General features: G+C 41.1%; 1 protein-coding gene and 1 long non-coding RNA gene across 4 annotated transcripts; both read left to right on the plus strand.

Annotated features, from left to right (window-relative positions):
* Window positions 1-38: 38 nt before the first annotated feature.
* LOC118207798 lies at window positions 39-15,917 on the plus strand. Its single transcript, XR_004761459.1, has 2 exons — window positions 39-935; window positions 14,498-15,917. It is a non-coding gene; the product is annotated as an uncharacterized LOC118207798 (long non-coding RNA).
* Window positions 8,362-13,743, plus strand: LOC118207797 (glutathione S-transferase Mu 3-like). 3 transcript variants are annotated; one of them, XM_035381842.1, is made up of 8 exons: window positions 8,362-8,512; window positions 9,416-9,491; window positions 10,017-10,081; window positions 10,160-10,241; window positions 10,668-10,765; window positions 11,993-12,088; window positions 12,913-13,023; window positions 13,213-13,743. In XM_035381842.1, exons 1-8 carry the CDS (start codon window positions 8,477-8,479, stop codon window positions 13,306-13,308), a joined length of 660 nt encoding a protein of 219 aa, XP_035237733.1. In that variant the 5' UTR covers window positions 8,362-8,476; the 3' UTR covers window positions 13,309-13,743. The 3 variants fall into 3 exon arrangements, with proteins under 3 accessions (XP_035237733.1, XP_035237734.1, XP_035237736.1); XM_035381843.1 differs by having other exon boundaries at window positions 8,374-8,512; window positions 9,983-10,081; XM_035381845.1 differs by lacking the exon at window positions 8,362-8,512 and adding an exon at window positions 8,538-8,704 and having other exon boundaries at window positions 9,983-10,081.
* Window positions 15,918-16,828: the final 911 nt, after the last annotated feature.

Raw genomic sequence — 16,828 nt, forward strand, 5'->3', positions numbered from 1 at the left:
GTGGTGAGTGCTGTTTTGGGCAGCTGAGTCAGGACTGAGTCAGAATTTTAAGTTTAAAGTTAATTTCTGCTTTTGGTTTATCACAGATAAAATGGCCACACCTTAGATCTGGTGATAACACATGGACTGTTGATGTATCCTCTATTTATATGGCTATGTCTGATCATTATTGTGTATTCTTCTCGGTTATAGCCTGCACAGCACAGAGAAATACAGAACGCCTTGTTAAACGGTGTTCTCACCCCTGAGGTTGCTGCAAATTTCATGACCCGTTTAGAAAGTATACCAGCAGTTATTCTACCCTCCTCATGTGATGATCTGGTAAATCACCTAATTACCAAACTTAGGACAACTATTGACACTGTTGCCCCTGTCAAACAAAAAAAGGACAACCCCAAACAGAGAGCCCACTGAAAAAATTACGAAAGTACTAAATTGTAGCAGAACGAAAATGGAGAAAGTCTAAATTACATGTCCACCATGACATTTTCCATGAGCATCTTGGCGTGTACAATAAGGCAATCAGAAATGCTAGACAAGCTCATTTCTCCAAACTGATCAGTGATAATCAGAACAATCCAAAAATCCTCTTCTCAACAATTGACTGTCTGATTAACCCTGTCCCCTTAGACTCCGGTGATCTTTTTCCACATCCAGATGTGAAGGGTCTGAAGCATACTTCAGGGGTAAGATATCCACCATCACGTCTGGTATTGCTCAGCTAAGGAGTGATGCCTTAGAATCCCCTACCTCATTATGTGAGGTAACCCTGGAGTCTTTTGCCCTGGTTGACGCTGAAATGCTTATGAAGGTAGTATCACATCTTAAGCCCTCCACTTGCCCTCTTGATCCTATCCCCAACACCTTTTTTAAAACAATTTTTAACTGTTTATCAGATGAGATCCAAGCTATCATGAACTATTCTTTACAGACAGGTGTTTTTCCAACCACACTTAAGACTGCTGTGGTGAAACCCCTCCTGAAGAAAAACAACCTTGACTCATCAGTCCTCAGCAATTTTAGACAAATTTCTAATCTTCCTTTTTTAAGCAAAAAGAAACGGCCTTGGTAAAGGTTGTGAACGACCTTAGAATCAACTTGGACACCAAAAACTCTCAGTCCTTGTTCTCCTTGACCTGAGTGCAGCGTTTGATACGGTCGACCACAATATTCTCTTAGACAGACTTCATAAATATGTTGGCCTCTCTGGCACTGTTCTTAACTGGTTTACATCTTACCTCACAGGTAGAATTTTTTGTTGCCCTTGACGAACACTCTAAGAATCATGACATCAACTGTGGCATACCACAAGGCTTGTTCCTCGGTCCAGTCCTTTTCAGTCTGTATATGCTGCCCCTTGGCAGTATCATCAGGAGACATGGCATCAATTTTCACAGTTCCACTGATGACACTCAACTCTATATTGCGGTGTCTCCTAATGACACAAGCCCGATTGATGCCCTCCATAAGTGTATTTTAGACATTAATGCTTGGATGGCTCAGAAATTCCTTCAGTTCAACCAGTACAAAACAGAGGTACTCGTCATTGGAGCAGAGGCACAGAGAGAGAAACCGACCTCTAAATTGAAGTCACTGGCACTCAGTCCCAGACACCAGGCTAAAAACCTAGGTGTCATCATTTTATCACTAGTAGGCTGGACTATCGTAATGCTCTCCTTTCTGGTCTACCGAAAAAAGCCATAGATCAACTCCAACTTATACCAAATTCAGCTGCTCGTGTGTTGACCAGGACCAGAAGGAGAGCACACATTACACCTGTTTTAAAATTGCTGAACTGGCTACCTGTTAGTTTTAGAATTGATTTTAAGATTCTTTTATTGGTCTACAAATCACTAAATGGTCTCACTCCCGACTACATGTCTGACATGGTTTTAAGATATGTACCCACTAGATCCCTCAGGTCCTCTGGTAGTTGTCTCTTGGTTGTTCCAAGGGTCCGGTCTGAGACCCATGGCGAGGCCGCTTTTAGCCACTATGCCCCCAGCCTGTGGAACGGCTTGCCGGAGGACCTCAGGGTGGCAGAGAGTGTGGATATCTTTAAAAGAAAACTTAAAACACACCTTTTTAGCCTGGCTTTTATCTAGTGTGTGTTGATTTTGACTTGCACTTTTGCTGTTATTTCTTATTTTTATTTATTTATTTATTTGATTTTTTTTTTTTAATTAGTTTTATTATACTATATTTCATTTATTCATTTTCATGTTTTTTATTTAAACTCATGTCCTTTTAACTTACTCTTTTTTCCACTTTTTATGTTCAGCACTCGGAGTTGCATTTGATGTATGACTTATGCTATATAAATAAAGTTTGATTGATTGATTGATTGATTGATAAAATGCTCACAAAGCTGTCTTATGCTTGGCATGTAATGTTTGGATCTTATATAACTGCCAGGCAGTAATATTGGGTTAAACAGGAAATTGCAACATTAAAAAAAGTACAACTTGTCAAAGCAAAACAGGAAGCGGGTTATCACACCTGTCTCAACGGTGTTTGTGGGACCATGCTGGCTGGCCTTTCAGTGCTTTTCAGCCAAACCATTACTGACTTTTTTAACATTTTGCAAAACCACAAGTGCAATCTCAAAATGCTTAATTCATTTTTGCTTGCATTTTGAGATTGCACTTCAAATTGTGGTTTTGCAAGATGTTAAAAAAGATGTTTCTTTGTATGTTTGGTATGCAAATGTCTGTCCTAATATTACTAATTTGTGAATATGGTAAAACAGCCATAGAGCTCATTTCTAGGACTGCAGAAGCCTGTTAAATAGGGTTTTGTGGTTCTAAAACAAGCACACAGGACTGAAGTGCTTGTTCTCTGATTGGTCATTTCTCCTGAACTAGGATGCATGTTCTCTGATTGGTCATTTCCCCTGAACTAGGATGCATGTTCTCTGATTGGTCATTTTATGGAAGTTATGTTACCACCATTAGCTGAATAAATCTTCATTGATAATTTTAGAATACAGTAAATCTGTCCATCAAAAAAGGACCTGCAACACACACATTTTCATCCCACATATCGCCACTGCACCACTGCCTCGACTGATCCAGGACCCGCAACACACACATTTTCATCCCATCATATATCGCCACTGTAATCATGGCTCTGTTGGATTCAGTGAATCTCTCCTGCTCATGTGCACTGTAATCATGGCTCTGTTGGATTCAGTGAGTCTCTCCTGCTCATGTGCACTGTAATCATGGCTCTGTTGGATTCAGTGAGTCTCTTCTGCTCATGTGCACTGTAATCATGGCTCTATTGGATTCAGTGAATCTCTCGCCCTGCTCATGTGCACTGTAGTGTTTCTTTTGCACCTCTACATCATGAACCTATGCACTTGTTGTACGTCGCTCTGGATAAGAGCGTCTGCTAAATGCCTATAATGTAATGTAAAAAATGTAATGTAATCATGGCACTGTTGGATTCAGTGAGTCTCTCCTGCTCATGTGCACTGTAATCATGGCTCTGTTGGATTCAGTGAGGATCTCGTCTGGCTGCATCGCTGCTCACCTGCACTACATCCCCCTTCATGACACTCAGTTGGGAAGCAAAGTTCTCTGTCATATTCTCTTACCGTGCTGGGGGAGAACTCCATGGACTGGAATTCTATAAAGAAAAGGTCAAATGAATAGATTCAGCTCAAAATGATAACACCTAAAGATTCCATCCTTCCACCAACAAAAGGCCAATTTAACTGAACGTTTTAGTGTGTAGCGACTAAAATTTGAGCTACTAAATATTTTTGCTTCAGACAAACCAGTATTTCCGATGATTTCACTGATCAAGATATTGGTTTGTATATACAAAAACATTCGCATTTGTTTAACCCTTTTGCAAATTTGACCTTAAGTTTTTCTTCTCGACAGAATTAGAATGTATTATATTCAGTGAAGAAGACAGATACATTTTTTAAAATAATAAAAATTTAATATTTTCCCATACGGCTGGTGGTATATTTTATTTAAGAAGCATTTTATAAGCAAAAACTGCGTGCATTTCAATACAAATAGTTAACAGCAGAAATGACTGATGTAATATATTAAAGGGGAAGGCCCAGCTCCTTACTAATGTGATTCCACTGTCAGATTTAAGTTTGTAGAATCCTATTTGTGTTTCACCTTTTATACCTTAAACACAAGCTCTAATGGGTACCCCATACGTTAAGACTTGTAGGCCTTAATATGGTGTAAATGCCTTCAATTATATAAATACGCCATAAAAAACACATGAAAGATTTTTGTTATTTAAATTATTATTTTTTAAATCTTTCGACTCGTAGGTCGCCATAGTTGTTACCGCCGCAATGCACTCTGGGTAGTGACGACTCCCGGGCCATTGCTCTTGTCCATTGAGCCGCATTGAAAATGCCTTCTGTTCAGCCTTTTAGATTCGAGCCAGAGTGGGACATTACTCAGCAGGAAAGCACCGAGGACAGCCCTCATCAAATAAATCAAAACGATGAATATCGGAGGCCAGAGGAGACGAGAGCAGGGCATAAGAGATGGTGACTGTGTGGCAACTGCTCGTCTATGCCAACAGAAGTGGAGAAGTTCCCTGTTGTAAAGAGTTCCGCTTTCTAGCAGCAGCCATTCAAAGTCACTCGACCATATGGATCAAACTCGTTTTTAGCGTAACTGAAACGGTTACGTCATCCCCGTTAATTTAAACGTAACGTTATCACTTATCCACGACGTATGAGCTTAAGCCGATGATAGTACTTCGTAATCCCTAATGATAATACGTGCTGAAACACTAAGGTGTTTAGCCATTCTAATTCCATCCTAATCACAGCTATCCCGTGTATCACATCACACACAAATTCTGTGCCATTGTATTAATCTCCATTGGTCAAATTTTCTATTAAAGGCTTCGGTTTTTGTAAATAACTGAAATTTTGTGTGGTTTTTACAACATATTTCCATAATTGAGGGGATTTAGAACGCATTAAGCCCTACAAGTCTTAACAGGCAGAGTTCCCTTTAACACAACACATCCTGTATGAATGTCCCTGTATTTCAGGTTTGGGCGTGCCCGTGTGGTGAAGCTGAGGCCACGGGTTTCGGGCGGGGCCATCCTCGGGGGCGGAGGCTGCCAGACGTCGGAGAAGGTTGGGATGTAGGCCGGGAGCTGGTCTCCATGCGGCCATTTTGATCTGGAAAAAGCGTAGGCATAGTGAGCCTTTCCATTACATGCAACGGGTAAGGCCACAAACAGTCCTGTATGTCAGCCAAAAATGGAAAACATGATAAATAAAGCATGATCATCCATTTACTGTAACTCAAAAGTTGAATGTCCTGCATTCAGGAAGCTCTGGTATCAGCTGCTTTCAGCTCTGGTTTGCCTTATTTTGATGGTAGCCTATTAATTGATTAGCACGACACGCAACAGTACAGTACAGATCATTCAAAATAAAGAAAAGGCCATCTTCACATTCCTCACTTAGTATTCTAAGCGACCCCACTAGATTCTTGGATGGCGTTCTCTAATTTAACAAGCACGAAACCGTCCAGACCCATGGCGCACCTGTACAAAGTGTCATGAGTAAAACTTGGCTAACTATATAGCTAGCTAGCTATGGCATGTCCTCATCTCTGTAACGTTATTTGTTGCCCTCCATGTGTCCATACATCTGTATCGGTGGTACGCGTAAAAGTAGGCAAAACGCGAACATGTTAGGGTTAGCTAAAGTAACATTAGGCGATAAAGCTGTGCTTAAAAATGTTGCGCCGTTCGAAGTAGTGATTTTGGGAGATGCATCTGCGCATACGTCCAACTAAATGAAGCACCACCTGCTCATGCGTCCCACTAGCTCCTCCGTGAGTGAGTGAGTGAGTGAGTGACCACAATTTGCCATGCATAGCCCACGGTGGGAAAAATAGTTGTCACACAATATTAGTAAGTGTGGACTAATTACAGTGCCGTGAAAAAGTATTTCCCCCCTTCCTGATTATGTCTATTATTGTAGCCTACATCTGACACACTGAATGGTTTCAGATCTTTAGACCAAATGAAATATAAGGGGGCAAACGCGTTTTCACGGCACCGTACATGAAAAGGCCAACTCTTATTGAAAATGCTACGTTTACTGCAGAAAGCGAAGAAACAAACTCGCTCAGACTAAAGCAATGAATGACTGGCTGCGTGTCTTTACGTGTCTGTACAGGAAATTAACCATTTCGATCAGTGGAAGGAGAAATAACGTCGTTGGAAATGGATGCAAGGCAGTGATAAAGACTAAACCATTTGGAATACAGGATGTCATTTTTGAGCAAAGTTATTTTATATTTACAATGGGTAACATTGCGCTACCTAACACAGGCTTAATAAGGGGGTTTGCTGGAGTCATGGAGTTCAGTAGCTGGAATCCACATTAAAATCAGCAATCAGCGTACCCAGTTATTTTAAGTGTGCTAAATTACAAGTTAAACCGTTATGATATAGGCCCATATGCCTGTCCAGTTTGACATCTTTTCATTTAAAAAAATAGGCCTACATATTAGGGTTACATTTCTAAAAGATCCCACCAGTTGTAAATCATACAACACGGCCAACCCAGTACTTCCACAGTAAGAGAACGGGACCAACAGAAGAGCAGTATTTTTTCAGTTCACCAATGAGAGCAATCAATGGACGCACACTCCCTCGTATCTTATTTATGATTGGCCGATACCGCTTGAAACGCTTATGGCGACTTCAGCCCAGAGACTGTAAAAAAATATGGACAAAGCTACTGTGACGTCACCCATTGACTCTCCGTGGGTCTCTAAAACACGTTTTGAAGCGAGCGCGGCCATGTTGTCGATTTGGAGCAAAAACCATAGAGTTAAGCGGCTCTGTGATTTTTACAATGTGATTGACAGCCCGGTGCGGAAAAGCCCATCAACCTGAACGAACGATTGCAGAACGAACTTGAGGCTAGCTGACTGTCTGCCTGTTTTAAAATATATTATCAGATGTTTACGGAGTTTAATTTCCATCCGTGACTGTACTGTGTCATGTAATCACGTTATATGTATGACATTAAAAATACAATTGTGTTCCGTTATCTTCAATTTATGTTTCTCAGCAAAACGAATATGCTTAACTAGCATATCAGCTTGCCAGTGAGCTAGGTAGGCTATCCGTGGTTAGCTCACACATTAGCAATATGAACCACAGGGGAAGAACATTGACTACACTGGTCAATCAATCAGAGATGTGTAGGCTACTGGTGATTTGACCAGGCTAATTTTCGTATAACTGTCTGGTAGACCTGCTGTTAACCGAGCAGGGTATCGTCGTAGGTTTTCGCTACAGTCAGTTAATGAGCCTGTAACTGCTACTAGCTACTCCATCGCCGTTTGTGGTGTTCACTTGCTGGGTGACGCTAGCTGACTGATCGTTCGCAAATCACTTTCTACCGAATAAAAATGAACACTGTCAGCAGTGATTAACAAATCTACCAAGTATTTTAATAAATGATCTGCAGGTGTGTAAATATGACAACGAACTTTGTACAGCAAGTTTTCCACCTGGTGCATGAAGACAAAAATAATGTAGCCTACATTGAATTTCTAATTATTATTAGGCTATTATTTTTTTCTTGTAAATCATCAAAACCAATGCCAATATACGCAAGGAGCCCCCAGGACCGATTCTGAGAACCACTGTCTTAAATGCCTAGCTTGTCGGCTTCGCAGCCGAAGTTGCGAACCGTTTTAGCATAGGCTATTGGACTACCAAATATAGCAAGCCGATTACGCCTTCTGCCAACTAATTATTTGGTTAAGTAGGCTAAAGGAAATAGTAAAAATGATTTGGCTACCGAAAAACTTAAGAGGAGGATTATTTTATGGTCGTCTAGTGCATCTGTAAATAGCACACGCCATAATGAAATCACTACGAAATGGGATGCCTGCATTTCCTGACTTCACACAGGTAGACTGTCGCCGGAGCCGCAATGTCAAGGCCAAGAGGCGCCACCGCCCACCCCAGTGACCATGGACTGTAGCCCCTACTGTAGCTTAGTGATCCGCAGTAATCAGGAAGTGACGCAAGCTGTACCTCATTGGTCCAGAACAAATATTGGCACTGTGCCCAAATGACACAATAAATCATGAAATCGACCCATGGACAGTCATAAGACGAATAAAATACACCTATTATGACGATTTGTTCTTGTGAGAAAAAATTATTGACTTTGTATTTTGATCGCATTTGTACTGTAGACTTACATGGAAACCGGATATGAAAACACCTATACTGGAGCCATCCGTAGTGGCGCTAGTGAGCAACCAGGAACTACAACACCAGGAAATGAGCTTCAAAAACGAAGTCTGGTTTTGGCCGCTTGTTTTGACCGCTTGCTTCAGCCTGTAACATTTCAGTCAGTTGTGCTGCGGATCAATTTGAACTGGGCGTGTGCTATGTTGTCTTGTATTATCCAGGTTGAAAAGGTCGAATAAATTCCAATATGACTATGAAACTGGCATACTGGGATATTAGAGGGGTAACTGAACGTATGCATTTATATGTCTTTGTTTTATGCGCAAGCTTTGATGGAATGGTTTTGTAGCTAGTCAGATAATGAATGGTGTTTAGCTTATACTCGTTGACGCTACTTGTTATAGTAAGGTTCTGTGCAACTACTAGTTAGCTGTGGAGACCTTGGATCAGAGTTTTGCAGAGTTGTAAATAAGAGGTGAGGTGAGGTCGTAAACGGTTGCAAAGTTAATGCCGGAGCTTAGCACAAATGACTCCACCTTCCACCAACTGTGCACGTTATCTCAGTGAAACATGTTCTCCTTTTTTTTTTTTTAAATCGTGAAATAGGGAATATGCAGAAATGTATTTTGATAGGTAGTTTGTTGTAATTCCAATACTGTGAAACCACACCTAGACTTGCGAAACATTGAAATTTGTAGTGTTTGCTAATGCATGGTATATTTTAAATTTAATGTAAAGTAGTCTACTAGATTGGATACTGCTGCATTGGTACTGTGGCAAAATGAAATGCAAAGAGAAGCAGACTACGAGAAACAGAATTAGGGAAAATTCTGGTAGCATCTTTGAATGATGCGTTCTTTTCCATTCATAAATGGATCAGACGTGGAATTGCTCCTTTTCACCACCAGTTCTAGCTGTAATGTGCTGCTTATGTAAGCGAGAACAAAGAACTTCGTAGATTAAATTCAGCGTCGCCTAAACTCGGATATCAAGAGTTTCGTAAATTAATGCATAACATCGCGTGTCTAAACACTGACTTAGCAAACGGCATTAGCGATGAGTAAATCTGAATTCTGCACGTAATCGGAAATTTTTTTCACTGAACTTGTTTTTCTAAATGGTTTGGTTGTAATAAACAGTTTTGTTGCCCTCAGAGATTGCATAAATTGTGTATTAATTTTAACAGCTAGCCCAGCCCATTCGTCTGCTGTTAGAGTACACTGGCACGAAGTATGAAGATAAATTATACTCTTGCGGTGAAGGTAAGTGTTCGAAACCAAAAAGTACAAAACACTTTCCGTTCCAAGTGAAATTGCCAGTGGTAGACAATCACCCAGAATAGAACGAGGTGGTGATGTGCCGCTCACTCGCTTAGCGACTTTGAAAAGAACGATTATAGTTCTCATGTCATTGTGGTTAAAAAAATGTATGGATTCATTTGCGATCAAGATTTACTTTTGTATCTGCGGGCAGAATCCTTCGGCAGCCCTTTGGTGGTCTTATCGAGTGAAATCTAAAAATGCCTTTTGTATTGTAGGAGTTTCCCTCTACTTAAATTTCACTTAACATTTTCATGATGTCTGGGAGAAGGTGGCCAGGGCTGTCCTACTCGTGAACTGAATTAATCAGTAGGCGTACTATAAATCAGTACAATCGGTCAACACGATTATAATGTAATTGCATATTATAATGGGCGATTAATTCCAATGGTAACGGCAGCATACTACCAACCCTAATTGCATTTTGAAAAAAGGAGTCCACACTCCTTCATGCTTTGTGTCTTACAGCTCCCAATTATGACAAGAGCTGCTGGCTTGATGAAAAGTTCAAACTTGGAATGGACTTTCCCAATGTAAGTCGGACATCATTCTAAGAGCAGAGGTATTGTGATGCGCTGCAGTGCGTAACTGTGTACACATCTGATCCCCAGCTTCCCTACCTGGAAGACGGAGACAGGAAGATCGTCCAGAGCAACGCCATCATGCGCTACATCGCCCGCAAGCACAACTTGTGTTAGTATTTCGCCACGGCCCCGCAGCTTAGAGTGTGATGAGACTATGGCCTTCACTTCTGCACGAGTAATGTGTGCCTCTCAATCAGGTCTGATTGTTCAGAGATTATTCAGAGTGACTTACATTGCAAGAGAACAGAAGTGCATTCAGCATAGTAATTACAGCTGCACATGAACATTAAGAATATAGGGTAAGAAAAGAGTTGTTCCAATAATTGTGCTTTCACTGTCCTGAGAAGTTTGCAGATCTGGATTTTCTCCCATTATAACTGGGTTTGGCCCGCCCTCTTTCTTAACCTGTTTTCACACACATGTTCTTGATCGTTTCTGCGTAAAAAGTTTAGCCGGGCCTGTGGCACTGTGGGTTCCTGTTGGGCGTAGAGGAGGGCATTGCAGCCTGACTGCAGTGACCGTGTTCATCCTACAGGTGGCGAGACCGAGGACGAGAAGGTCCGGGTTGACATCATGGAGAATCAGGCCATGGACTTCCGCAACGGCTTCGTCACGCTCTGCTACTGGGACTTTGTAAGTCCAGAGCAGGCAGTAGATCTACAGGTTTATCATTTACAAATGGCTTAGAAAATAATCACAAACTAGTTTGTTGCACGTGATGTGCACAGTTTTTACTTCACATAAATTCTGTTTTATCAATTGTATCAAATTTGAATGAATTGCTGCGTAAGTCAAGTGTTTCCTATACTTTTGGGATGAGTCAGGTTTTGTTATATACCAGACCTGGATCAAATACATATTTGTTTTGGATGAAAGTATTTTCTGTGCTCTACTGAGCTTATCTGGTGTATTGGAACCCATGAAATAACAGTGCAAACCCCGTCTTCTGGTCCTATTGGCAAGCTCAGTTGCACAAAGCAAGATCATTAGAGCACAGAAAAGTATCTGCATCCAAAACAAATATGTATTTGACCCAGGTCTGTTATATATCGTACATGGGCATGGATAAGCTCAGTTGACTGAGTGCTGTTACATAGATAACAGCAGAGCACTGCGCCACTGCGCAGCCTACATGCATTACAGGTGACCAGTAGGCCTCAGGCCCTGTGGCTGCCAGGTTATTAGCCCACATGCATTACAGGTGACCAGTAGGCCTCAGGCCCTGTGGCTGCCAGGTTATTAGCCTACATGCATTACAGGTGACCAGTAGGCCTCAGGCCCTGTGGCTGCCAGGTTATTAGCCCACATGCGTTACAGGTGACCAGTAGGCCTCAGGCCCTGTGGCTGCCAGGTTATTAGCCCACATGCATTACAGGTGACCAGTAGGCCTCAGGCCCTGTGACTGCCAGGTTGTTAGCCTACATGCAATACAGCTGGCCAGTAGTTTTGTGGCCTTTCAATAGAGTTGGGGGAGGCTTTGCTACTTTTATACATTTTTTGTGTTTAGGCTGAAAGAGATGCCTGACCAGCTCAACACATGCTCCAAATCCCAACTGAATATGATTTCTTATTTAAACGATGAACAGTTCTCAATATCACTCTATTTTTAAACTCTTTGCCTGCATGTTCAAATGTAGGGGAGACTGAAAGTTCACATTGAAAATGGTTCTGTTCTCACAAAATGGAAACCATAGGATACGCCTATTTCACTGTGTCTGGGGACTTTGGAAGTTGATTTATGTAACATATTGTATATATAGCAGTAAATGTGATGTAATGGTATTGTACCATTGGCATTCCATTCAGAATTGCTCATGCAGTTAATGTGTAATCTGCTACTCTCCTGTTTTTGTGTTTCAGGACAAAATGAAGCCTGGCTACCTGGAAACGCTTCCTGGCACGCTGAAACAGTTCTCCGACTTCTTAGGAGACAGGAAGTGGTTTGCAGGCAATAAGGTACCATAAGAATGATTTCAGCGTTAAAGTGTGTATGAGCTCCTACAGTGGTTCCAGAACTATGGGTTTGACATGGGGAAAGCTAGCGTTCGATATGGGGGAGGAAAGCTAGTGTTTGATATGGGGGAGAGGAAAGCAAGTGTTTGATATGGGGACAGCTACTGCTTGATATGGGGGAAAGCTGGCGTTCGATACGGGGGATGTTAGCATTTGATATGGGGGAAAGCAAGTGTTTGATGTGGAGAGGAAGCTAGTGTTTGATATGGGGGAAAGCTGGTGTTTGATATGGTGGAAAGCTGGTGTTTGATATGGGGGAAAGCTAGCGTTTGATATGGGGGAAAGCTAGAATTTGATATGGGGGAAAGCTAGCATTTGATATGGGGGAAAGGAATGCTAGTGTTTGATATGGGGGAAAGCCAGTGTTTGATATGGGGGGAAAGCCAGTGTTTGATATGGGGGGAAAGCCAGTGTTTGTTATGGGGGGAATGCTAGTGTTTGATGTGGGGGAAAGCCAGTGTTTGATATGGGGGAAAGCCAGTGTTTGATATGGGGGGAAAGACAGTGTTTGTTATGGGGGGAAAGCTAGTGTTTGATATTGGGGAAAGCTAGTGTTTGATATGGGGGGAAAGCTAGTGTTTGATATGGGGGGAAAGCTGGTGTTTGATATGTGCGAAAGGAAAGCTAGTGTTTGATATGGGGGGAAATTAATGATGAAACCTGCACACCATGTGGCCCTGTAGGACCAGGGTTGGAGACCCCTGCTATCGACAGTGACAGTTTTTGCGAGTCTCGTTTTTAACGTGTCACAACCTGCGCTTGTGCAGATCACCTTTGTGGACTTCATCATGTACGAACTGCTGGACCAGCACCGCATGTTCGAGCCCAAGTGCCTGGACGACTTCAAGAACCTGAAAGAGTTCCTGGACCGCTTTGAGGCAAGTCCCTCCTCTTCCTTCCCCTTAAACTTGGTACTGAGGACTACGTTTAAGAAATGCTGCTTTCATGCCTGGAGTTATTGTTTGATTCCATGAAATTTACTTTCTTCAAAACTGAAAACATTTTATTGTAGCTTCAAGCTGTTTTACTTGGACTGACCCTTTCTTTGTACTGTGTTGGAATATCAGGGCCTGGAGAAGATTGCAGCTTATATGAAGTCCAATAAATTCATCAAGACTCCCGTGAACAGCAAAATGGCAAAGTGGGGTAACAAAAAAGAGTGAAAGCCACAGATGTGAGGTAGAATGCGTTATGCAATCCTACAAACCAGTTTGGCAATCAGTCTAAGACTTAGTGGGCAGTAATGTAGTTCCTTATAAATTAATAGATTCAAGCCACAAGTAGTTAATAAGAAAGTTGTAGGTAAATCAGCCCAAAGTACCGAATATCATGAGCATTGACATTACTGGCACTTTATTTTCAAATCTGTATTACATTCAAGAGCCCCAGTTCAGAAGTTGTCTATACTGTGAAGTAGAGATTCACTGTTTCCTGGTTTAGTCGCACAGGATCCTTTGGGCTGAATTAACAATCCCCAAACAATTAAGCACTTAATTTGTTACTTTTTTAAATTAATTTTGTTTTATGACTAAAGTGAGGCAAAATGGGTTTTTAGTAAAAAGTTCATTTTTGGTTAATAAAAACATGTGTTTGACATTTTTGCATCTGTGTTCTTTTCACAAAACAAAGGCCAGAAGTTGTGGTGAGTGCTGTTTTTGGCAGCTGAGTCAGCACAGAAAAATACAGAACGCCTTGTTAAACGGTGTTCTCACCCCTGAGGTTGCTGCAAATTTCATGACCCGTTTAGAAAGTATACCAGCAGTGATTCTACCCTCCTCATGTGATGTTCTGGTAAATCACCTAATTACCAAACTTAGGACAACTATTGACACTGTTGCCCCTGTCAAACAAAAAAAGGACAACCCCAAACAGAGAGCCCACTGAAAAAATTACGAAAGTACTAAATTGTAGCAGAACGAAAATGGAGAAAGTCTAAATTACATGTCCACCATGACATTTTCCATGAGCATCTTGGCGTGTACAATAAGGCAATCAGAAATGCTAGACAAGCTCATTTCTCCAAAATGATCAGTGATAATCAGAACAATCCAAAAATCCTCTTCTCAACAATTGACCGTCTGATTAACCCTGTCCCCTCAGACTCCAGTGATCTTTTTTCCACATCCAGATGTGAAGGGTTTTCAGCATACTTCAGGGGTAAGATATCCACCATCACGTCTGGTATTGCTCAGCTAAGGAGTGATGCCTTAGAATCCCCTACCTCACTATGTGAGGTAACCCTGGAGTCTTTTGCCTTGGTTGACGCTGAAATGCTTATGAAGGTAGTATCACATCTTAAGCCCTCCACTTGCCCTCTTGATCCTGCTATCATGAACTATTCTTTACAGAAAGGTGTTTTTCCAACCACACTTAAGACTGCTGTGGTGAAACCCCTCCTGAAGAAAAACAACCTTGACTCATCAGTCCTCAGCAATTTTAGACAAATTTCTAGTCTTCCTTTTTTAAGCAAAAAGAAACAGCCTTGGTAAAGGTTGTGAACGACCTTAGAATCAACTTGGACACAAAAAAACTCTCAGTCCTTGTTCTCCTTGACCTGAGTGCAGCTTTTGATATGGTCGACCACAATATTCTCTTAGACAGACTTCATAAATGTGTTGGCCTCTCTGGCACTGTTCTTAACTGGTTTACATCTTACCTCACAGGTAGAATTTTTTGTTGCCCTTGACGAACACTCCTCTAAGAATCATGACATCAACTGCGGCATACCACAAGGCTTGTTCCTAGGTCCAGTCCTTTTCTGTCTGTATATGCTGCCCCTTGGCAGTATCATCAGGAGACATGGCATCAATTTTCACAGTTCCACTGATGACACTCAACTCTATATTGCGGTGTCTCCTAATGACACAAGCCCGATTGATGCCCTCCATAAGTGTATTTTAGACATTAATGCTTGGATGGCTCAGAACTTCCTTCAGCTCAACCAGGACAAAACAGAGGTACTCGTCATTGGAGCAGAGGCACAGAGAGAAACCGACCTCTAAATTGAAGTCACTGGCACTCAGTCCCAGACACCAGGCTAAAAACCTAGGTGTCATCATTTTATCACTAGTAGGCTGGACTATCGTAATGCTCTCCTTTCTGGTCTACTGAAAAAAGCCATAGATCAACTCCAACTTATACCAAATTCAGCTGCTCGTGTGTTGACCAGGACCAGAAGGAGAGCACACATTACACCTGTTTTAAAATCGCTGAACTGGCTACCTGTTAGTTTTAGAATTGATTTTAAGATTCTTTTATTGGTCTACAAATCACTAAATGGTCTCGCTCCCGACTACATGTCTGACATGGTTTTAAGATATGTACCCACTAGATCCCTCAGGTCCTCTGGTAGTTGTCTCTTGGTTGTTCCAAGGGTCCGGTCTAAGACCCATGGCGAGGCCGCTTTTAGCCACTATGCCCCCAGCCTGTGGAACGGCTTGCCGGAGGACCTCAGGGTGGCAGAGAGTGTGGATATCTTTAAAAGAAAACTTAAAATACACCTTTTTAGCCTGGCTTTTATTTAGTGTGTGTTGATTTTGACTTGCACTTTTGCTGTTATTTCTTATTTTTATTTATTTATTTATTTGATATATTTTTTTAAATTAGTTTTATTATACTATATTTTATTTATTCATTTTCATGTTTTTTATTTAAACTCATGTCCTTTTAACTTACTCTTTTTTCCACTTTTTATGTTCAGCACTTGGAGTTGCATTTGATGTATGACTTATGCTATATAAATAAAGTTTGATTGATTGATTGATTGATTGATTGATTGATTGATTGATAAAAGGCTCACAAAGCTGTCTTATGCTTGGCATGTAATGTTTGCATCTTATATAACTGCCAGGCAGTAATATTGGGTTAAACAGGAAATTGCAACATAAAAAAAGTACAACTTGTCAAAGCAAAACAGGAAGCGGGTTATCACACCTGTCTCAACGGTGTTTGTGGGACCATGCTGGCTGGCCTTTCAATGCTTTTCAGCCAAACCATTACTGACTTTTTTAACATTTTGCAAAACCACAAGTGCAATCTCAAAATGCTTAATTCATTTTTGCTTGCATTTTGAGATTGCACTTCAAATTGTGGTTTTGCAAGATGTTAAAAAAGATGTTTCTTTGTATGTTTGGTATGCAAATGTCTGTCCTAATATTACTAATTTGTGAATATGGTAAAGCAGCCATAGAGCTCATTTCTAGGACTGCAGAAGCCTGTTAAATAGGGTTTTGTGGTTCTAAAACAAGCACACTGGACTGAAGTGCTTGTTCTATGATTGGTCATTTCCCCTGAACTAGGATGCATGTTCTCTGATTGGTCATTTCCCCTGAACTAGGATGCATGTTCTCTGATTGGTCATTTCCCCTGAACTAGGATGCATGTTCTCTGATTGGTCATTTTTATGTTACCACCATTAGCTGAATAAATCTTCATTGATAATTTTAGAATACAGTAAATCTGTCCATCAAAAAAGTTTACAGGCTGTATTTTGCTTAGATGACAGCATTATTAATGGTAAGTAAATGGTTCTGTCAATACCCAGTACTTTTTTTCCATAATATCAGGCAATAACAAAATGATTGTTGAATTAAAATATCTATGTGTGATTATTTACAACTGAAGAATGTGCATTTTAGTCCTCTTTGAATGAGAACATTTGACGTCCTTGGCTGGAAAGGACTT

Source organism: Anguilla anguilla, chromosome 11 (genome assembly GCF_013347855.1).
Source record: "Anguilla anguilla isolate fAngAng1 chromosome 11, fAngAng1.pri, whole genome shotgun sequence".
In the NCBI taxonomy this organism is placed as follows: Eukaryota; Metazoa; Chordata; class Actinopteri; order Anguilliformes; family Anguillidae; genus Anguilla; species Anguilla anguilla.

Coding starts and splice junctions, on each gene's coding strand:
- LOC118207797 (XM_035381842.1), top strand. CDS start 8,477: ATGACTATGAAACTGGCATACTGGGATATTAGAGGG. Junction 9,492..10,016: donor ATTATACTCTTGCGGTGAAG/GTAAGTGTTCGA, acceptor TGTGTCTTACAG/CTCCCAATTATGACAAGAGC. Junction 10,766..11,992: donor CGCTCTGCTACTGGGACTTT/GTAAGTCCAGAG, acceptor TTTGTGTTTCAG/GACAAAATGAAGCCTGGCTA.